This window comes from Motacilla alba, chromosome 3, assembly GCF_015832195.1.
Source record: "Motacilla alba alba isolate MOTALB_02 chromosome 3, Motacilla_alba_V1.0_pri, whole genome shotgun sequence".
Taxonomy (NCBI): Eukaryota; Metazoa; Chordata; class Aves; order Passeriformes; family Motacillidae; genus Motacilla; species Motacilla alba.
In genome coordinates this window covers 6452734-6475821 of record NC_052018.1, presented here as the reverse complement: position 1 = coordinate 6475821, position 23088 = coordinate 6452734, and the positions used below count along the sequence as shown (strand labels likewise).

Here is a 23088-nt window from a genome sequence, read left to right as displayed (position 1 = left end):
TCTGACATGGCACGGATATAATAGAGGTGGCCAGCAGGTTTTGATCTGAAGTGTTTCTCTGCTCCTCGGACACTGGACACACATCCAGCCTTTAATGAGGTATCTCAGACAGGCGAGAGATACCTCTCTTAAGCTTTCTGCTTCAGGTGATACCTGCAGAAGTTTCTTGCCATCTCTGAATTGCTGAAAGCTAAATGTCTGCAAATCACAGGCTCTCTGCTTTGTAATCTCCATGCTGCAAAAAAAAAAAAAAAAAAAAAAAAAAAAAAAAGTATATTTTTCAAGTTGAAGAAGGCTCGGCACTGCTTTGCCAGTGTCCCTGGCCGTGTCCCTGGCTGCCCGGGTGGCCTTCCAGCAGCCGGTGCAAAGTCCAAGGCTTCGCCACAGCAACATCGAGGTTTTGCAAGCAGCAGAGTTGGTCCTCGTCCCAGAACAGAGCAGAACTGGCTCTGCCTTCAACAGAACAAGGGTTTGTGCCCCGTGCTGCTCAGGGCTTTCACGCTGTCCCCGTGGCAGGGCTCGGCTGGCAGGGCCGGCCGGAGAGGTCTCGGCGGATGAACTCGGAGCGCGGCCAGCGCGGCCATGCCGGGGCTGGGACAGGCGGAGCAGCTGCCGGGGCTGCGACGGGCGGCGGAGCGGCAAAATGGATCTCGCTCTGCTCTTGGCAGCGCTCCTGGGACTCCTCATTGTCAAGGCTCTTTTGTTTCAGCTGAGAAACCCGAGCTCCCCTCCTTGCATCAGGAGCTGGATCCCTTGGTTTGGAGCCGCGTTCCAGTTCGGGAAAGCTCCTCTGGAGTTCATAGAGCAAGCCAGGAACAAGGTAATGCGTGTGCTGGCCTGCCTGCTCGTGGGTGCGTGCTCAGGGTGGCTGCCTGCGAGGGGAAAGGCAACCAGAAACTTCTGCGTTCAGTTTTGCCCTTTCCTGTCACGTTTTATAACGTCAGGAGCATTTAAATGGTGAAGAATCGGCTCCGTGCCGCCAGCATTGGTGAGCTGTGGATCTGATCCAGGCACAATCTCTGTGCTGTGATCATCCTGTTTAGACCTCTGCTGTTTTGCTTTTGCAGTCTGGCTTTGTGTTAATCTTGGTTTCAGATAATGTGGAAAGCTCTGTGCCAAGTGCTGGGACAAGGAAACTACTTATTTGCATGCCTAAAGTTAGGTGAGATTTTTGAGCACCAGCTGGTGTCCCTCAGCATCCAAGCAACACACAGATGTGCTTGGCAGATAAAATTTTCTGTCCTAAAAATCTTAACTAATCATAGGGGTCAGGATTTACCCCTTGGACTTGAATTTCTTTTTCTGTGTGTGTTGGATAGAAAGAGATCAAATTCTTAATTTCTAGATTTTTAATTATAACGGACATAAGCCCCAGTTTCCCACTTTCATTCAGGGATTATATCGCCTGCTACTACAGTGTCATCAGCCTTGAGTGTTCCATGCTGAAGGATCACACAGCTCCACTACTTGCAAAAACTAGCTGAAAATGAAACCACTGTAACATCCTGAAATTTGAAAAAAAAAACCAAAAAAAACCAAAACCCCCACATCAATAAATACTGGATGTTTAAAATTTGCTTTCTCATTTTGAACTGCTAGATTTCATATTTGTATTTCTCTTTGTATTGTTATAAACCCATGGCGTTAAAGCAGAAGATTAAATCTGATCTTTGAGAAGAGCTGTCAGTCTTGTATGAAAGCACATTGGGTGCATCATGGGGGTTAGCTCAGAGGTATGATCTGGAGTTTCTTGGCTTCTCTGTGCTTGACAGGCCAGTTTTAATTTTATATTACTGTGTCTTTCCTGTAGCTTTCATCTGTGCAAATGTGCACTCTTTGGCTCTGGGTTAATTAATTTTGGTGTTCGTTTGCCTGGAGACCCTCTAGGCTCCAGGTTGATGCTGTTGACACATCTGCACACTCCAGGATCACCTGAAGGACTTTATAAACCTCTGGTTTTGTTGGGACAGAAACTAGAACAAGAAACATTTTCAATGGCTGAAAACTCAAAGCAAAGAAGGAAGAGAAGGCTTTCTTACATCTCTCCCTTTACCGTGTGTTTGCTGGTAGGGCTTTTCCTTTGACTTTTGGTCCAGCAGCTCCTTCTGACCTCTCCCTGTAGTCCCTCTGGGCCAAGGGCGATGTCTCCATCCATCCCTCCCAGGTTGGCCACCTGCCTGCAGCACCATCACCTGACAGTCTCCCTGTCTCTGAGGAAGGCCACTTGTTTGTTGTCCCCTTCATCTCCTTAAACCTTCCTCAGGCCCTGAAAGTCTGCCTCCCTTCCCACCTCCCACCCTGTCACGCTGTGCTGAGGCCAGGAAAAATAAGTATTTTCCTGCCTGCTTCCTTTTAAAAGAGTAGGCACTGTTGGAGGGCACAGCCAAACCAAACATGTGCTGCTGCCAAAGGGGTCATTAACAGGCACTACAGGGCTTGCAAAATACATCTGCAATAATTCCAGGCTCCTTGATACTGCCAGAACAAGGTTAAGTGTCCTTAGTATGAGTGAGCTGCCCTGGTAAAAGGTGTTACAGAAACAGGCTTTAGGCAGTGTGAAACCTCCTCATCTCTGCAGGGTCATTATTTTCAGGGGAGACTCTTGCAATTCCTTCTCTGGATTAATCCTTCAGACCGTCAAAGTGACACTCATGTCTTTCTTAATTCCCTTCTTTCTTAATTCCTTTCTTCCTTAATTCTTTTTGTGTCCATCCTTCACTGTTTTTTCTCTCAAGTTCTGGGTAACACAGTAAAGTTCCACTGCTTCCAGCCTGCCCTTTGCTTGGAGTTTGCTGCTTCTATTTTCCTCCCACGGAAGAACACGTGGGCTGGAAGAATTGTCTCCTTTCCCCCTTGTGTCATCACTGGGACTAAGAAAAGAAAGTTCCCCTGCTCTAATAAAATATTAAATTTCTCATCTAATAAAAGATATCACCTCTTCCTCCTAAAGCTGCCTAAAGTTTTGTAGCAGTCTGGAATGGAGAGGAAATTACCAGAACCATCATGCCACATAAAATACAAGGTGAGATGCTTAATGAGGGGTTCGAAGGGTGTGGCTCCCCAGTTTGCTTGGCAAACGTGGTAAGAGTTAGTAAGGAATTTCAGATTCTTCTCATCAGTTTGCTAATTAAACAAACAGGAAAATTTCAGTTAAACACAGGAGATTGTTCTGCACTGTGGGATCCATACATCCCTCTCAGAGAGAGTGCTGAACTGGGACACGTGGAGGGGAGCAGGCTGGAGAAGGCTTCTGCTGGAGCATTTCCATAGCCAGTGTCCACAGCCGAGTCACTGAAGGTCTGTGACTGGTCCCAGGTGTGGAAGACCAAAATGCTGCAGTCCTGGAGCTAGAGAGGGGACATGGCATTGACCCTGTGTGTGTGCACACCCAGTGCTCCCAGCAGAGCTCTTGGTGCAATGCAGCTGTCTCAGCTGAGAGTGGTTGCTCCCTGTCAGTGCCCCTGGGGAATATGACTGTTTCCCTGATTTCCTTTGGGATTTTGGAGAACATCCTTCTGAAGATTTTATTTCTCTGGAGTGTTACTTTCCTTAGGCTTGAATCTGTCTCTTACTGTGGCACTGAAGTGTTTCCCAATCTTTGGAAAAAATTAGCTTTCATGAGTGAAAGCAATAAATCCTAAAAGGATTTTTTTCCTTTCTATATATCTCTCTATGTTGTGCAGTGTCCTTAAAAGCTGTTTCAGAGCTGCAGTGCTGGCAGCAGAGCCTGCACTCCGTTGATTCCTTCCCATAACACAAGTTCAGAACTGCCCCAGAGCTCCTTCCAGGAGCTGATTTTATTGCAGTGTAACATCAGTGTAATTACACATTTTGACAGATGAACACTGGTTATTCAGGTGTCTGTCTGGGACAGCAGCCATCAGGTGATGCTCAGTAACAGGGTGTAAGGAGCACACCCAGGTGAGAGTGTGTAGCCTCCTGCTTTTTCTTACCAGCTCCTGGTTTAGGGATTTGCTCCGCTGGAATTTGCATCTATATGATTTGACCTAATCTCTTTTGTTAGCCTATGTATAAATTTGGCTTCACAGCAATGCACAGCAGTGAATCCTTAATTTAATCATGACCCGTATGAATAAAGTTTTCTGTCTGGTTTTAAACCATCTAACTCCTAATCTCAAGCCCATTAGCTTTTACATTATGAGGAACTGAGAATAATGATTATCTTTTCCTCTTTTCCTGGGATCTAAGTTCCCTTAATCTCCTTTTATTGAAATATTCATGCATGTTGTGCATCCCTTTGACTAGCTCAGAATATCCTGCTGAGATGGAATGGGCAGAAACACAAATTAAAGATGCAGGCACAGGATGGGTTTACATGTTTCTTGTCCTTTTTCTTCTCCTTTCCTAGTGAGATAAGAGCTCCAGGTTAATTATCATAGAATGGTTTAGGTTGGAAGGAACCTTAATGATCATCTCATTTCAACCCCTCTGCCACAACAGGGACACCTTCCACAATCCCAGGTGGCTCAGAGCCCCATCCAACCTGCTCTTGAACAATTCCAGGGATGGGGTCATCCACAACTTCTCTGGGCAACCTGTGCCAGGGCCTCACCACCCTCACAGTAGAGAATTTCTCCCAAATATCCAGTGCAAACGTACTTGCTTACAGTTTGAAGCCATTTATTAGCACTTGCGTAATAGATTTTGGAATAATTTCAGAGTGTCATTGCTTTCTTCTATGACATTTCTAGGTCTTCTCATTTTTTAGACTCTCAAATGACTCCAGATCATGAGTAAGCTTTTAGTGCTTCTTCCAAAGAATGAATTAGAAAATATTTCTAACCCCACACAACCTTATGTCTCCCTAAAAGCTATACTGGGCTCTTTTGCAGTACATCCTATTTATCCACTACTAATTCTAATCTTTAATGATGCTTACCGTAATTTTTGAGTACCAAAATGACTCTGAGGCTTCCCAGGTCCTTTTGCCCCTCCATCCTCCTGTTGCTGAGGATGATTTACCAGATCACAGTAGGGAGTTCTGCAACTTCTTATTTCAATTCCTCAAGAGTTCTGAATTGAAATATTTATTGCTGTTTTATTTAGAACTTGTTTAAGTCTATTCTGCTCAAAACTTCCTTCAAAATAAGGTCTCAGTCCATCACTCTCAGTGAAAGGCTCCTACACTGATGTAATCCCTAACTCGGGTTCCTCCCCCACTTGGTTTCTTTACGCCTTGAGTGTTTATCAGGCTCAGCAGCACACTGGGAGACTTCCTACATCTGGCATGCTTGGAAAGGTCCCTATTGTTGGGAGGCAGATTGCCTTTATTAGTTTGATTCTCAAACCTTTCTTAGTAGTTTAATTTTGCATTGCATTTATCAAACGTCATATCTATTTGGACACAAAATTCTGCTTTCTGAAAGATTTGTTTGAATATCTGCCATGACAGTATTGCTCCATGAGGCTGACTTATTCTGGAGAAGGTCATCTCTGGAGCTTTCTTATTTCAGTTTTGTTAAATATTGGTCTAATTTTAATGGTTCTAAATAGGAAGTTGGACGAGATTCAAACCCAGATTGTTTGTGTGGGTGTTTGCAGGTTACCAAGATGGTCATTGACACGTAGTCAGTGCTGTCAGTGAAGTCCAAGGGCAGCTGAGCTTTCTTCATAAACAGGAGTGCAGGAGATGGTCTGGTGAATTGGTGTTTAGTATCCCCTGACTGCACAGACTTGATTTCTTTTATCTATTATGGGAACTCAGACATCTTGCTCACATGTAATCACCTAAAATAAAGTGTTCCAATCTTTAATTGAGTGTGACCTTAATTGAATAATTAAGTGTTTTTGCAGGTTGCTATTAGCTCAAATTTAATTTTATTTTAAAATTAGTTTAAGTACATTTTAATGTTAATTTAAAATTTTAAACATCTAATTTTTAAGCATAGTACAAATTCACTGATTTTTATCCAGACTGACGATGAGGACATGGACATCAAAAAGCAGTCTTGGAAATTTAGCTATTATAGAGTCATAGAATCACAGATTGGTCTGTGTTGGAAGGGACCTTAAAGCTCATCTTGTTTCACCTCCTGCCATGGGCAGGGACAAATTCCAGCTGACAGGTGCTCAAAGCCTCACCCAACCTGGCCTTGAACACTTGTTATTAAAACAATATTTTATTTATCATCACCCAGAGAGTTTGAACTGTCATTCTTTCTTTAATAATTTGCAATTGAAGGACACAATCAAAATTCAACTGATGCCAGGAGGAATCTTTTCCTTGGCTTCAAAGAGCTTTTGATGAAGCAGGATTTACACTACAGACACCAACAGCAAAAGAAATGGTTAAAGTCAATGGCATAAACAATGTGAGCAAGGTGGAATGATCTTTTTATGCCTACATTTAACAGACAGAAGATACTACACATTTGTTTTCTAGTTTAGCATATTCACAAATATCAGTGATCACTTTAACAATGTAGGAACTCAGAAATGATTTCCTATTGCTGGAAGTTTCAAGAAGGCTCCAGGATATTAGATTAAGGGAAGATGAAATAATGATTTATGGCATCAAAAACCTTTCCTGAACATTAGTTAATCTGTTCTGCTCAAAGGTTGTTAGCTATTTTGATATTAATCTCTACAAGAAAGAAATCATTGGTATTAGGAGAAAGGATAGGGGGAGGGGAAAAAGGAAAGGAAAAAGAAAAAAGGAGAGGAAAGGAAAGGAAAGGAAAGGAAAGGAAAGGAAAGGAAAAAGGAAAGGAAAAAGGAAAGGAAAAAGGAAAGGAACCTGAAATATTAAAAATATGCAGGAGGGTGGGCTTTTTGCTAAAACAGTGTAGACTGAAATAGTAGGATTATGGATTTTTACAGTATTGGTACTTTGCTGTGGCAGCCAAAGGATGCAGAGAAAATCCATCCCTTGAGTTCTCTAAATCCACATAGGTTGTATTGTTTGAACTGCAGTGTAATTCAAATATAAAGTGTTAATTTAAGAGAAAAAAATCTCTTCCATTCTGGAAGACATCAGGCACATACCACATTCCCTTCTGGTCATAAGTCTGCAAATTTTGGTCTGGTTCATGTTCATCCTTGTGCAGTTCTGAGCCAAGGTGTGCAGAGAGCAGGAATGACCAGGTCCTCCTTCCTGACCTCTCAGCAGCACTGAAGTCATGCTGGGGCTCCTGTAAAATGTGTTAACTGTACTGACAGGAAATCTTTCTTTGTTCCAGCATGGACCTGTGTTCACAATATTTGCTCTGGGAAAACGGTTCACTTTTGTGACTGAGGAAGAAGGAACAGAAGCATTTTTTAAATCTGAAGACTTAAATTTTGAACAGGCAGTACAGCAAGCTGTGAAGAATGCAGGTAACTGAGACCTGTCTCTTTTTTAAAGGAAACCAAATCTAGTTACCCAGGAACATTAAATCCCAACCAAAAGCCTGTTGGCTTTTTGATCATGCCTTAAAATGCTTATTTTAATCCATGACCGTGCTGTGAAATGGTGACATTCAATTTCTCCATGACAACCCAGTACTGTAAACCAGCTGAGGGATTTGGATTCAGTCTCAAGGAATGAGAAGTTTCTGATCCAGGGAATGTTACTACTTTTACCATCCAGCAGTCCCAGTTTGAGATCAGGTCCTTTGCTGTGGCTGGACACTCCACCTGCGTGTACCTTGTTAAGAGCAATCGTGGGTCATCCTATCACTTCATGGAAAATCAGCTTGCAGCAATAATTAGTTGCTACACAGTAGTACAACAGTCATTAGAAAAGGATGAGGTGTTTATGAGGATGTACTTCTGTACCATGGAGACACAAACTGGTTTTCTTCCACTTCAATCAGTTTTGTGGTGTGCCTGCACATCTCTGTACATCCCCCTGGGGGAAGTCTCTGGATTGTTGGTTCTGACACTGAAGCTTCGTGAGGCAGGAAGATGTTACACGGACTGGGAGAAGCAGAGTCATTACCAAAATCTTTACATGGTTACAAGGAAACTTCCAGGGAATTTTACTTTAGGAAATTGAGGGTTAAGGCATTTAAATTAGAGTCAAAAGTTAAGTGTAAAAATGTTCACTCTATCTTTCAGTGAAAAATCTACTTTCCAAAACATTTCTGTTTCATTTTGCGTTTAGTCTCTGTTCCTGCAGAAGCATTTTATCAGAACCATGGTAACCTCTACAGCATGATGAAGGGGAAGATGAGTCCCAGTAACCTGCACATGTTCTCAGGCACTTTGTGTAAGGAGCTCCATGAGCACATGGCTCTCCTGGGCACAGAGGGCACAGGCGACCTCAATGGCCTGGTAAGGTAAGGGAGTTTTGCAGCACATCTCTAACTCTGGGGTGTCCTACGTGGAAGGGAAATATTTCTGTAAAGCAGCTGGAGCTCAAAAGTCTTACAGAAGTTTTGTCAGGATGCTCATCACAGCTTCATGGTTTCAGGTGGCTCACAGGGAGGACAGGATTTCATGTAAAGGTGTTTCTCCCAGTTAGAAGAGGCATCTGAACTGCCTGTTGGGAAGAAAAAAGAAAACACAGGATGTCCCAGCAAACCCTGTTTCACAAAAGATGGGATAAAAGCTTCACATTATTTATAAAGAGCTTGGAAAAAAATGCCTTATCTTCTGCAGATTGAGAAATTTCCATGCTTGAGCCAAGCTTACCTTGAAACTTAACTAAGACTTTCTGCTACTGACTTGGCTGCCAGAACTTCGCATTAAAAAAAAAAAAATAAAAATTGTTTCATGTGACAGCTGCAAAGCTTTTAACTCCTCCTTCTTCCTGATTATTTGGGACAAAACCTTTTTCTTGTCTGTCCATCTGTACTACAAGTTGAATATTCATGGAATCACAGCATGGTTTGGTTTGGAAGGAACCTTAAAGATCCTCTTATTCCATCCCCTGCCATGGGCACTGTCCACTAGAGCAGGTCACTCAGAGCCCCATCCAGCCTGGCCTTGAAGGCTCCCAGGGATGGACACAGATAGTGCCTTTGGTTTGGACCTGTTTCTAACACCTCACATTCCCATTGTCTTTTGCTGCCTTTTCCTGCATAACACAGTAAGATACAGCTGTTAATGCAGTTAAATCACTTGGCACGTCTCACTGCAGTTACTGCAATTTGGATTAACTGGAGAAAAATGTGGGGGAGAGGGGCTTGGAAATCTTGTAGGGGGTGATCGTTTCTGCTTTGCTAAACAAAGCAAAGTAAAAGTATTGGAATGCAACATTCTGAGTAATTGTTATTTAGCTGTCTCAAAATGAAATCCATAGAGCCACTAGATGGCCCCCTCTTCCTAATTATCAGAAAATCAGAAAAGTGAGCACTGTTGCCTGAAATATTCATTTAGCAGCATCTGGGACACAGCAAAGGCTGCACAAGAGTTTCCTGGAGTGCAGGGGAAGGGTCTGAGGAAGGAGCTCGGAGTTTGCAGGATAACAGAGGAGCAAGCATGAAAGAGTGAGATGAAAAGAAACCCAAAAACCATTATCTGCCCAGGAAAGCTGCAGCCAGAGGAAGGATGTTCCAGTCTGTTTGGTCCAGAGGGGTTTGTGCAATGGCCAGAAGGTTCATGTGGGTCAAACTGAAATGAGAGGGGTGGTTAATGGAGAGAAGGGGACCTCGATGGGCAGAGCCTTTCTACTCCTACTCGAGTGACCAAACCCTAGCTGGTGAAGTTCAGCCATGTGTAGAAGACCAGCCTGTGGTCTGTGTATCTCCTGCCTCTGTTTAAAATCTGAAATAAGTGTGGGGCTGAGGTGTGAGCCTTGTGCCAGCCCTTCCATACTGGTGTGACCCTTGAGTCCCACAGCTTCCAGGGTGGGCAATCCAAGGTGCTGCATCCTGCTCTAAAACTGCTGCGACAGCTTCCTGTGGCCCCTAAGTCTTGGGCATCTTGTCCTTGCAGGCATGTCATGTATCCAGCAGTGGTGAACACCCTGTTTGGGAAGGGCATCTGCCCAACCAGTCCAAGTGAAATCAAGGAGTTTGAAGAGCATTTTCAGAAGTATGATGAGGACTTTGAATATGCTTCTCAGATGCCCGAGTGCTTCCTGAGGTAAAGGGGCAGAGATGATGATTGTGGTGTACCCACTACAGACATTTATTTTGCTGCAGTGTTAGCCATGGGAGACATTTCCCCTGGAGGACAATGCCCAGTTTTTATTGATGGTGTTCCCTCAGGTGAAGCAGGCTTTTAGCCGAATGCTTCAAAAAAGTTCTTACCTTGTCTTGTACATTTTCCTGGTATAAAGCAGAAATAACCTGGCTTAGGTGAGCAGAGCCCAGCTTGGACCTGCCAGGGAGCAGCAGAACGGGGTAAAGAGCAAAGGCCTGAGCCTAAATGTGAGTCCCACGAGACACACAATGTGAGTCCCACGAGACACCCATTGGGCCTCTAATGAGGTGTCTCTCTGCTTTTTTCCACACCTCAGCTGTTTTCCCAATACCAATCCCAGGTTATATGTCTGCACTGTCACAAAACTGACCTTGGGTAGAAACACCTAAATCCTGAGGAAATGCTTCCAGACACTGTCAGTGCTCTCAGGGCCCTCATTGCAACTATAGCACCTCAAAATACCTTCAGAAAGAATTGAGGATGCTCCAAAAAAATGGCCTTGATTTTCTTCAAGAGGATCATTCTTTAAAAGATTGGCCTAAGCAGTCAAATCGACAAGGAAAACCTGTAATAAAAAGGTATGAAAATGTAGGAGTGTTGCAGTCCCAGGTCCTAGCTGCAAGAGGAGGTCTGGCCAAGCTGAAGGCCTTGGACGTGCTGTTCCTCACGCCAGTCATCACTTCTGTCAGTCAGACTGACACTTGGCTGTTCATCAGCTGACTGCTGCCCAGGAAAACAACCCAAGGAGGGCTTCTGGAAAACAACCCAAGGAGGGCTTCTCATGGAAAAGGAAATGTTGGTTTGTGCTGCCTCAGTTAAGTGGTTCTTGTTTGTTGCTTTTCTTTACAGGAACTGGTCTAAATCCAAAAAATGGCTTCTAAAATTATTTGAGAAAGTAGTGTTGGATGCTGAAAGGACCAACCCTTCAGAGGCTGCATCCAAGGTAAACATCCGAGGCTAGGAAATAAGATGACTTCGTTGCATATTCTGACTGAAGCAGTGGAGGGCAGGAATTACTTCAGTACTGGAAGAAATAAGTCAAATATGTCAGCTTTTACAGCTGTACCCGAATATTCCAGTATTGCTGTCACCTGCAGTAGGACAGACCCATAACTTTGACTCCTGTTCCTCCATTTAGTTCATTTCAAGCAGTTCTGAGAATTAACACCTTCCCCTGGAGAATTTTAAGGGAAGGGGTCAGAGCTATGACCCATCCCCAGCCTGCAGTACCATGCTGCAGTGAGCAGTTGAAAGAGGTGAGAGAAAGACCCTTCAGTTGTTCCACTGAGGGCACCGTGCTGTGAAACTTCAAAACCTCACATGTGCTATTTATAAACCCTGGTGTAGAGTGAGCAGATCCTTCAACAGCCAGACTGGTAGAAAATAGCAGATTACTGGCTTGGGAGCCAAGTACCCTAAATATTGATTGTGTCAAAGCTGAGATAAGTTGTTCCCCTGGTTATTCTCCTGAGCTCTGGCAGGAATTCTGCCGATAGGGCTGACAAATGTGACGGCAGACTGGCCTGGGAATTTTGATCTACCAAATGGTTGTAGGACAGATCATTAAGCAAAACAGGTTTTATTTTGACTTCAAAAGCTTTACATACTGTAATTTATTTAATAAAATAAACCAGATCAGCAGAAAGAAAAGAAGGCTGGAGAGGAGCTGGTGGGAGGTAAGAAGGTACAGGAAGTAGGAAGCACAAACTTGGTGTCTTAGGTTGAATGGGAATTTGGAAAAAAATCAGCCATTTTTTATTCAAGATTGGCCTTTTCCCCTCTGAAAATTAGGCAGGAAGCTTTGCCTCAAGTGCATGGTTGCCCTGCATTTAAGGAAATACTATAAACAAAAGCTGATCCTAGAACATAACACAGTTGCCATAGTTTCAAATATCAGCCCATTGAAGTCACTGCTTAGGTCACCAACAAGGTCCCTGAAACTAGGGAGTTTGCTGATGTGTCAGACCATCTCTTTGTAACAAGCACCTTTTGGGCATGAACAGAGAGAACATTTTCTTCATTTCCATTTGTTCAACTGGCTCGTTCCCATTTTGAGGCTCTTTAAAGCAGAGGTATAGAAAAGGGATTAGAATAGAGATTTTATTTTCCTATCTTCCACATACAAGCAACTGTGGGCACTGAGGGAACCCAGTCCTCTAGAGCCTTACGGAAATGGAGAGCAGTAACAAGTATTCAGGAGGAATTCATGTGGTGCAGAGTTCTCCTTGCTCTCTGCCTATATCAGTCTCACTTTCCTTTAATAGCTGTCATCTCTACATTGTGCCTTCCAAGAAAGCCATCACTAACATTACTTCTCTTTGAGAAGCTAGTCCTCGAGCTCTAGTAAGCCCTGCCCCAAACAACATTTTAATATATTCTTGGAAATACAGATTATTTTATTTTATTTTTAACAGACACTTCTACAACATCTCCTGGATAACTTGCAGGGAAAACATCTAGCTCCCAACTATGGTCTCCTGATGCTGTGGGCTGCCCAAGCAAATGCTGTGCCCGTAAGTACATCAGCTGCAGAAACACCTTCTCTCTCCCCTGCTCCAAAGCCTGGATTTGGGAAGGAAAGGCTTTGAAGCAGGGGTCACACTCACTCCATGGATTCCAAAGAAGGGATTATCACGCCCACATGCATCACTACAAATATACCCAGGCTGCAATATCACAGAAGCAATGACAAGAAAAGCTCTTGTTTTTTTCCTAAATTATGTTGTCCCCTGTCATAACATTTCAGGAACATAAGCCTCACAGCTATTAAGATCACAGTCTTAAGCTGTGAAGAGTATTTAACTCTGTTTTGAAGCTCTGTGGCTGTATTATAGAAAAGACTATTTCAGATGCTCTGGTGTTACAAATTGTAAAGAATATCAAAAGCATAATATAGAGTAACTTCATCTGTGTGTAAACCCTCAAGTGTTTTTTTTCTCTTTCGTTTTTAGAAGATCTGCTATACAAATGCCAGTGGAAGAAAAGCAGTAGTTTGATTCTAGAGCTGTTAAGTTTTGTCTGTGTTAGAAAAGGATTTGCTGGATTAATGATACTGATATAAGTATGCTAACAAGCCCAATATATCTAAGACAGCTTAGACTGACCAAAGACATTTATAGGAATTTGTCAGATGAAAAATCCATAGCAGCAAAAACATCCTTTATTTACCATGACTACTAAGCTCTTTCCAGCACAGTTATGTCCATTACAGATGTGATTTAGAAAAACATGATAGTGAGTTTATATTTTTATACGTGCCCCTAACGCATATATCTGTGTTTTTTGGAGATTGGATATTACCACAGTTTAGCCTAAGGGAAATTCATCCATTTCAGTGAGGTTTCTGTGGATTCACGTGTTGGCATAAGTAGGAGGCATAGCCTGCTGTCTGTTATCAGGATAACTGACATTCCTTCCACAACACTTACTTCTGTAATATTCAGCTGTAAATAGACATACAGATATTTTTCTGTTTCTCAGAATAGTAACATCCACTGTTCTGGGGAATGGAATGACGAAAGAAAAGGCCTTTCACCTTCCAAGGGCATTTTTTACAAGCACTTTAAACCCTTTTATCTGAAACAATTCAGTTATCCCTTCTGAGCCCATGGAGAGAAGCCACAGTGTCCAAGTGCTGTATGGGAAAGCTAAGCTACAAGATTTGCTTTGCAGAAGGAGGGCTGCATCCATGTCAGTGTGTTTGGGAAATAACAGTCAGAGTTTCATCCCTCACCAGCACAGATGGCCTGTGACCAGATCTGTGTGCAGGCTGCGCCTCCCGCTAGCTCAGCAAGAGGAGAGAGACTCCTGGCATTGCTGCCAGTCCTTCTGGTTTCATCCTGCTTAAGAGGATTTTCTCCTTTCCTAAGTTTCTTGATTTTCAACTTCATTGCATAATCAGTTAAAAAATTATTTCTAAAGGGGATATACTACTCCTTGTTTTGCTGTTAATTAAAACTTTCCCTGCCCATTTTAGTGTGACTCCCTATGACAATGCCCTGCACATTATTTAACCTCGTTTCTGTAAATGCTAGTATGAATTTATTTTTCTTTCATTCCTGCAGCTAAAACTAATCATGCATGATGATTTAATAGTTCATTTAACACCTAGTTATTTGAAAAAAAAGGATTCTGTGTTTCAGAGCTCAAGGCCAAAGCTATATAATGTTCCCTAAAGATAAGTACGCAGCAGATGACTAGACATAATCTCCCAGGAGCTGAGCCCTTAGATATGGATTTACCCAGGAAGCACAGCTCCTCATGCATCTCAACCACAGCAGGCACACACAAAAAAAGTCAAAATGTTTTCACCTGACTCTGTGATTTGCTAAAAAGATACTGTCCTTCTGTTCCATGTCCCTCAATTCAAGGACTTCCATCTCTGTTTAGGTTGCATTTTGGACCCTTGCTTTCATACTCTCTAATCCTGCCATTTACAAGAAAGTCATGGAAGACCTGGCTTCTGTTTTTGGCAAAGCAGGTAATAAATGTGATTTTGTCCTTCTGGAAGCTGGAAGTGATTTATTCTGTGTTGGCCCAGCACAGGGCACACTTGGTCAGTGGCTGGGAACAATGGATGTTCCAATTAAGGGTTCTACTGACAGCACAGAGTCCAGCTCTCAGGTCTTTACTCAGTCTATGTTCAAGATGAATTTTTAAGCAAAACCATCTCTGGTGTTAGCAGAAGGAAGTAGGAAAAGAACAATATGTGTTTGTTTCTTCATTCCTTCAGAAAAGAACGCTATGTGTTTGTTTCTTCATTCCTATCACTTAAACTTAGATTTGTATTTCCCAGTCTTGTGCTTTTTCCAGGCACCTAATAGTTGAAGTCTTTCAGTACAGGTGCTTTTCATGGTGTGCTTTCCATGGTGTTCACCAGAGTTACAGCTATTCATGGTTAAAAAACAGACCAGGAACTGTTCTCTTTTCTGTCATCAGAGGCAAATTTTTCCAGCATGGTTCATCCCCCCGTGAGTAACCTCTTTCCCTCAAAAAGCAGTCACCTATTGGGAGCAGTCATTCCCATATGCAGTCCCTTGGACCAGAGTTAAACTTTCACAGAAGACTCTTTGTTGACATGGATCAAAGCTGTATCAAGAAACATGTCAGTAATTAACCAATAAAGAAAATTCCTGAAGCCTTCCTCCTGTCCTTTTTTCATTTTCTAATGTTAACAGAGCCCAAGAGCTCAGCCATGGCTTCTTGTCTTGGTGCCTACAGTCCCTGAGATTTCCATGCAGTATCCTATGAAAGCAGAGAAAAACACTGAAGACTTTTAACTTCCAACATGACTTTGTTTGGCCCCTTCTATCTAATGCCATATCTACACCTACCTTAGAGTTATTGAATTATGTCCAGTGGCTTTTCCTAAATTTTATTGATTAGGGTCTATTTATTTACTTTGAAATATGAAGACAATTTTTGGGTGTAAACAATGCTTTGAAGTCTCGAAGTATTTCACCCACAGTCCTAAAGCAAGACATGCCAGCCTGTATCAAAGCAAGTATGAAATGTAATTTTTACATGGAGTCTTCTTTTTCATGCCACAACAGGTAAAGATAATCTGGAAGTCTCTGAGGAAGACCTGAAGAAGATCCCTTTCATTAAATGGTGCACTTTGGAAACCATACGGCTGAGGTCTCCAGGTGCAATCACCAAGAAAGTCATAAACCCAATTAGAATTAAGGTGAGGTTTGGTTGTGGGTTTTTTTTTTTCCTCAAAGGATGTTGTGTGATTTGTCTGGAAAGGGTCCTCCCAATAGATCTGGGTAAAATTACAGTGATAGAAATATTCCCCAGCCTCACATATATATTCTTTTTAATAGATTTATTCCTCATCCTTAATTTATGAGTGGTTTGGATTGTCTGGCTCATGGTCTTGCCTTCAATTTTGAATTGATTCAAGATTGAATTGAATTGAACTGATTGAAATACTGATGGCATTGAAAAGAGGAATCAAACACAATAAGTATAGTAGAAGGAACTACATTTTAGTTACTGATGAGACTCCTTTTTGTCCACTACCATTCAGAAGGGAGGTGTCAGCATTCAGGAATCTGGCAAAGAAATATTTGGGAAAAAACCCACACTCTTAAGGAATCAGTGCTCGTGACTATTTAAGATTACTGATTAAATTGTCAGTATAATCCATCTACTGTCATAGAAGGCTTTCTTTGAGTGTCTTTGCATTGAGGGAAGTATTTAACAAAATATTTAGAAAAAAGAAAACAGCTCACATGATAAATGAAGAAGCAGGAAAGACAGAAATAATGCTTCTGATCTTTTGATATCCAAGAAAAAAAAAACAAATTAGAACACAAATAATCTTTCCAACTTCCCTATTGTTTAGGTTTTATGGAAAAAATAGCAGCAGCAAGAAGAAACTTCAGACATGTAATATGGCCACCATGGCTTTATTACCTTCACTTGTCTTTTCTTAGGATCTTCTGCCGATGGAAGAGAACTACAAAGGAGGGACTATTTTGTGAGATTTTTAGTTCTTTTCTTAGAGATTTTTCTCTTTTCAGAATTTCACCATCCCTGCAGGTGATATGCTAATGTTGTCACCATATTGGTTGCACCGGAATCCAAAATATTTTCCTGACCCAGAAATGTTCAAACCTGTAAGTTGTCACTCTTAGTGTGGATATTTTGCTGCCTTTTCTTCCCTTCACTTATTTTACAATAAAAGCATATGGACAAATGTGCTTAAATCGGGCTGGAAAATGGCCTTGAATACAGAGACATAAAGGAGTAGCCTGTAGGAATAAAAAAGTCTTTTCAATTCAGTGACATGTTGCAGGTAATATGGTACTATTTTAGTATCACTTTGATCCTGATCTTATCACTCTCTGTAACTCCCTGAAAGGAGATTGCAGCCCGGTGGGGGTCACTCTTTTCTCTCAAGTAAGAGCTGATAGGATGAGAGGAACCAGCTTCAAATTGTGCCAGGGGAGATTTCAATTGGATATTAGGAAAAATTTCTTGACTGAAAGAGCTGTCAGGCATTGGAACAGGCTGCCCAGGAAAATGGTCACCATTCCTGGAGGGGATGGGTAGGTGTGGCAGCTGGGGGTGTGGTGGATTGGCAGTGCTGGATTAATGTTGGACTTGATGATCTTAGAGGTCTTTTCCAACCTAACCAGCTCAGTGATTCCAAGTATTCTCCTCTCCCTGCTGGATGATTTCTTGTAGGTATTATCTCTGCTAATTCAGTAGTTAATCTACTTTCTTGATTATTATTCCACTGCAGGTGGCTGTGTGGGCAGGCTTGTAACTGCTCTTTTTAGCACCATCCAATATAGAACAGTTTGTCTTTTTTATAGAAATACATCAAGAAGTAATTTAAACAAAACTTCCCTTCTAGCAAACTCCTCCTGATTTGAAATCCCTTTTAACAATTCCTGCTTCTTTGAAAGAAGCTGAAACTCTGATGCAGCAGCTTATTTTTTTAGCAACTTTATATCTAAAGAGCAAGTTAGCTTGTTTTTTAGAAACTCTCCCTTTTTTCAAGAGGAATAGATGAGTGCCCTTTGGACATTGTCATTCCAAATGTGTGACCTTGCTTCATCACCACGGAGATTTTTTTCTTCTTTATTGGATTTTGATGCTGACTGTTTCTTCCTAAGAAATCTCTAATCAGCCTGAGCTGAAAAAAACCCCTTAAAACAGATAAATGCACAATGATTTCTTCTCTGGGACAGCTTCATCAGAGGAGTTCACTACCAGAAGCTTGACAGGGTGTTACTTGGCAGAGTAGCACTGAGTTTATGGAGGCTGGTACAGTTTGTCACCCAGCAGTCATGAGATTTGCTTCTCTCGGTGTCACCAACCAGAACTTCAGCCAATATTGCCTTGTTCTTGTGTAGTCCCTTTCCTCTCAAAGCAGTTTAGGATAGAGCAGGGTACAGACAAGCTGTTTTTTGTGGGGAATCTTTCATCTTCTCACACACTGCCTTACACCAGTTAAAGCTCACAGACCTTGCATTTGTCTGTGCAGAGTGTCTTAGAAATGTTTTTTCTGTGCAAGATGTGTGTGAGCTGCTTGTGTGTCATGACACAATTTTGTGGCTGAGGCTTCCCTCAGTACTGGTTGAACATTTGCATTTGTAGATACATTTAAAAAGAGAAGGTTGCATTTTAATAGCTCAAGATGCAGGATTTAGGAAATGGGGAGGTATAGGAAAACTGCTTTAGGGGTAATTTTGAAAACTTCTCCAGCATTTTAAGGCACCTAAATGAGTTTCAAATGGGACCCTCATTTCTTTCCCTGATTTGGTGTTGACTTTTGGATCCAGACTCTAATACTAACAGGTTGAATGCAAAAAAATGGTATTAGTGCAACTTTGTATTGAGGATTAGCTGTCCAAGGTCATTTTTAGCCTGAAGAAATAAAGTTAAGCTTTATTTATATAAGGCTGATTTGGAAAAAAAAAAGTTTCTTCCCACAGGATCGTTGGAAAGAGGCAAATTTAGAGAAGAATGCTTTCTTGGACAGCTTTGTGGCATTCGGAGGAGGGAAGCATCAGTGTCCAGGAAGGTCAGTGAAACAGCTGGAGTTTATTTATTCCCAAACCCTGCAGAGAACAACTCTCTTGAACTGGGCTTCTCTTACTCTTGGAGATAGCGTGTTTGCTTTGCTCTTTATCAGTCTCCTAATGTTCAGCACCATCTGCACCTTGTTTAAATTGATCTGAAAGTGGTTTCATTCCTGGAAAAGACAGGTGAAGTCACAATGAACAGGCAGAATCTGAGACCAGTGTATCAAGGGATATTGCCCCCTACCCAGGGAGGAAATTCAGCCTGGCTCTGCCTCTGCTGAGGTTTCTTTTCATCAAAGGAGAAACACACCATTTTACTGAACACAGTTATTTAGGTTGCCTTAAACCAGTTCTAAACAAACCTACAGAGCATTTCTCAGGCCTGAGACTCTTTCCATTCTCTGTGATGGCATTAACATCTCTGCTGATCTTCAGGTATCTTAACTGGCTCCTCTCTGTTTGAATCTGGTCCTTGCATTAGGGCACGCAGAGTTGTATAATGGCTTAAATTGCAGATCCTGTCTCACTTCACTCCTCCAGCAATGCCAGCCTTGGTACTTCCTGCATTCCTTCTGCTATTTTCTCTGCTGTCCCTCTTCCTGGAAAAAGTCCCAGGGAACCAGCTGCTCCTTGTTCCTGTTTTCAAACATCTCTGTGCTCAATCCTCTGCCTTCAAAACCTGAGCTCCTCTGAGACAAAAGTTTCCTTAGAATCCTTAAGATCAGTCATTTTACCTCGAGTTCCATGTGGAGCAAGGAATCTGGAGGGTGTTGCAGAGGATCTGCATTCTGGAATCTGCACCCTATGGCAGGCTAGAGATGAGTGCCAGATAAACTTTGTGAAGGCATTAAAGACATGAGCAAAATGAATAAAACTGCTTTCACCATTTAGGCTTGCCAAGGGGAAGTGTTCACTCACTGTACCTCAGTGGCTTGTACCACATTCCTGAGCTAAATCTGAGCATAGCCTCGTTCCCAGCAAGGGCAACAGCAAAATTCACAAGAGGCATCTGCAGGTACAGGGAAAGCTGCAAAACAATGTTTCTGCTTGTTTATATATCCTGACCTATATCTTTGTTCAGGCTGTTCTCTGGACTCTGATAACATCTTTCAAATAAGTTTTTGTTTAGACAGGAAAGTGTAACATTTCTACACAGACAACAGATGGAGAATCTTGTTCTTGCTGAGAAACAAAAAAGCACTTTCAGACCCTTTGGCAGTCCACATGGTAACACACACCTTCAGGTTTTTCAGCAATAATTGTAAAAGAATAATGTGATCGTCTTGAAAAAAAAGAAAGTTAAATCAAGGGTTGTATCAAGGATTCCAGATTGCAGATTTCCTTCATACAACTGAATGAAACAATGCTATTTCAAGTTTTAGATGCATTTTTATTTATTTCTGTAATGAGGTTTATAAATGAAATATATGTAACATTTAATTTCTTCATTGCAAAAGTTCAGCATAAAATTAAAAGCTACTTTAATCAAACTGAAAGCTAGTAAATAACTTAGCTGTACAATACTCTACCAAACTGATGTGGGAAGAGCTCCAAAAAAGCCATTTCTGTGCCATATTTTTTACCTAAGAGAAAAATTTTATGTCGGTTTGACTCCTTTGGTCAAACCAGATGATTAGTGCTTGTGTGACTGTGCTTGTCTTGCATGGGTGTGTTGTCCCCTCAAGCACTGGGGTCCAGGGCCCTGCTGTGCAAACAGAGCTGGGACTGGAAGGACCCAGCCTTGCATGGTGCTGCAGGCCTGGAGCTTGGGCTACGTCCCACCTGAGCTGGGCCAATAGCCATCAAAATATCTCTGTGCTCTATTCCCCTGAGCCAAGGCCACCAAAGGCTCAAGGCAATTGCAGTGTGAAATCCCAGGGATAATTTCGGTCTGTAGCTGTGCTGAAACAGAGATATCCCGCTCCAGAGCCCAGGGTGGCTCCATGTGCAGAGCCTTGTGGCTCTGCAGGAATTACCTTGGGTCTGTGAGGCTTTTTAGCTTCCCTTCACACCTGCCAGGCCAGCTCCATGTGCAGTCATGTAGCATCTTCCCCTGTGAATTCCCCCATAGCTATTTTATCCAGGTTTCCCAGCATTTCTCTGTACAAGAGCAAGGTGGTATTACTATTTTAACTGGGTGTTTAAGAATTGTGTTTAAACTCTGCAAGTGAGTAATCCCATGACCTCGCATAGGTGCACACTGGTGAATGCAGAAAGCTCTTGTACACATAAGCTTTAAAAAACAATAGCCTGGAGGATTTCACCTGCAGTTATCCACAATCTTCTCTGGCCTAAGAAAGACCTTTGGGAGTGTGCTACAGAAAAAAGAAACCATGCCCTTGGGTCTCCTACTGCATCCTAATGCTGACGCATTAAATAATAACTCCCACTGTCACCGCTCTCTGATGTCACCAGGCTCCCAGCTGTATTATATAACTTTATATAGCACAATTAGTCATATGGCCTTTTCTGTTTGACTGCCTTCTCACTCCTAGGAAGTTATTTCAAGTCAGCAAGTGTTAGGAGAACATAAATGTTTATACAGTGGAAAAATCCATAATGATAAGGAGCTGGTTTAAAATAGGTGTCAGAGGGATACTGTCAGTCCAGTGTTTCACCAGAGAAAGAAGGGGCAGCTGCCACATTCGTATTCTTAGCTGAGTGACAAACCCAAACTACAGCAGTTTTCCTATGGAAGATAAACTTCCAGGTGGAACTGAAGTACTGAGTGTAAAATGTGTCAGACACTCCGTTTCTTACCTGATAATAACACACATGTGATGGTCAGTCTGGAGGGCCAATGCTTTCCTCCCTTTTTGTGCAGGTGGTTTGCAATCATGGAAATCCAGCTGTTGGTTGTGCTGTTCCTGTACAAGTATGAATTTGTGCTGTTGGATGCAGTGCCAAAGGAGGTAAGAGATCCATGCATTTGTCTAGCATTCTCCATCTTTATACCCTTCATTCATCAGGCTCAGCTGAACAACCATGCTCAACTGTGGTTACATAGATTCTGAGAGTATTATAAAACATGCATCTTTGTTTTTACTCAGAAAATCCAGTGTAATTCCAACAATTCCAGTTAGTGGGGCTGCACTGCCGACACAACAAAGTGCTTACAAGGATGTTTTGTCTCATCATTGCCTAAACATTACCAGAGATTGATACTAGTTGCTCACAAAAACAGTAAATATGGAACTAGATCACTAAAACTTTAAAGATACGGAATCAGATGTAACACTTGTAGTTCTCTTCCACTCCATATTCAGGGGTGGAAGGTAAATGATTAGAGTAAGATTGAATGAGCAACTGAGACACAGAAAGGTTTTACACTTAAGGTAGAATGGCACAGTCACCACTTCATTATTTAAATATTTTGAAAGTATTCAAAACTGAGAGTTTCTTAAGAGCTCATGTGTCACCCTGACAGAGTGACTGGAATAATAATTAGGGCCATGAAGGCACTACTCAATGGCTTTGGCAAAGCCAAGAAATAATTACTGTTATTAGGTCTTGGTTCTCTAAGACTGAAGGTGCAAGAATGCTTATCTCTTAACATCAAAGCACAATGATAATTCCATTAACTAAACTAACTGATGTGTTTTTTCTTCATTTCTTCTTTCTTCAGAGCCCTTTACACTTGGTGGGGACACAGCAGCCCATGGCACCATTACAGGTCCGGTACAAGTGCCGGGAATGAAAGTTGTGCAGCACTGACCTTTCTTTGCCAGCCCACGCTGGATGGATGGACCACTGAGCTGCTTCCTAATCCCACATCTTCAGACAGCTTCTCTGCCTGCAGAGTTCTTGATTTCAGCTTTCAGTGGTGTACATTGTGCTGGGCCAAACCAGTGCAGTCATACCTGTGCTCCCCGCTGGCTGCCCACCTCCCAGTGCTTCAATCCAAGCTCTCCTGCTGCATTCATAATTTGTGGGCCAGTTACTCACCGACTTTGCAAATCTGATATACTAAACTCACCAACCAAACATTCAGGACCAAAAGCTACAGTGTCTGGAAATCCTGTGTGGAAGCTGTGCCAGAACCCGCAGAGAGTCAGCTCCCTTGGCCAGGTCACTGCTTCCTGCAGGGTGCTTCAAACCAAGGCCAAATGTGTGCCTCATGCTAAGAAATCACATTGGTAACAACAAACAGCTCCCTGGTGCTGGTGTGCACAAAATCCAAGACAGTCTGAGCAGAGACCTCTGGATCAGGACCACATCCTGATAAACTGTGGGGACTTGTGTGTCACTGCCTGTGTGGGCAGGTGAACGTCTGGCCTGCTCTGCCTCCAACTAATGCTGACTTCTTGTGAATAAAATGCATTTGTAATGGAAAAACTGCAAGTGTTTGGAATCTTGTTCCACTGGAGCACTGAAATTTCTGCTGAGCTTTATTTTGCTCCACAGGATTCAGAATCGGTCCTTGCGTGAATTTGCAATGGAAGTTTGACCATGTTTAGCT

At 42.3% G+C, this 23088-nt stretch overlaps 1 protein-coding gene across 3 annotated transcripts; it reads left to right on the top strand.

Annotated features, from left to right (window-relative positions):
- Positions 1-304: 304 nt before the first annotated feature.
- LOC119699536 (24-hydroxycholesterol 7-alpha-hydroxylase) lies at positions 305-22964 on the top strand. Of its 3 annotated transcripts, none has more exons than XM_038133177.1 (12): positions 305-820; positions 7200-7335; positions 8105-8279; positions 9880-10029; positions 10939-11032; positions 12504-12602; positions 14479-14569; positions 15642-15775; positions 16617-16712; positions 18527-18628; positions 21454-21541; positions 22255-22964. In XM_038133177.1, exons 1-11 carry the CDS (start codon positions 644-646, stop codon positions 21508-21510), a joined length of 1311 nt encoding a protein of 436 aa, XP_037989105.1. In that variant the 5' UTR covers positions 305-643; the 3' UTR covers positions 21511-21541; positions 22255-22964. The 3 variants fall into 3 exon arrangements, with proteins under 3 accessions (XP_037989105.1, XP_037989104.1, XP_037989106.1); XM_038133176.1 differs by having other exon boundaries at positions 311-820; positions 18540-18628; XM_038133178.1 differs by lacking the exon at positions 9880-10029 and having other exon boundaries at positions 311-820; positions 18540-18628.
- The last annotated feature ends 124 nt before the right edge of the window (positions 22965-23088 follow it).

Bases quoted from the DNA above. Each gene is read 5' to 3' on its own strand.
- LOC119699536 (XM_038133176.1), top strand. From the start codon at position 644: ATGGATCTCGCTCTGCTCTTGGCAGCGCTCCTGGGACTCCTCATTGTC. The intron at 14,570-15,641 runs GTAATAAATGTG...ATGCCACAACAG, and splicing joins TTCTGTTTTTGGCAAAGCAG to GTAAAGATAATCTGGAAGTC. The intron at 15,776-16,616 runs GTGAGGTTTGGT...TTCTCTTTTCAG, and splicing joins TAAACCCAATTAGAATTAAG to AATTTCACCATCCCTGCAGG.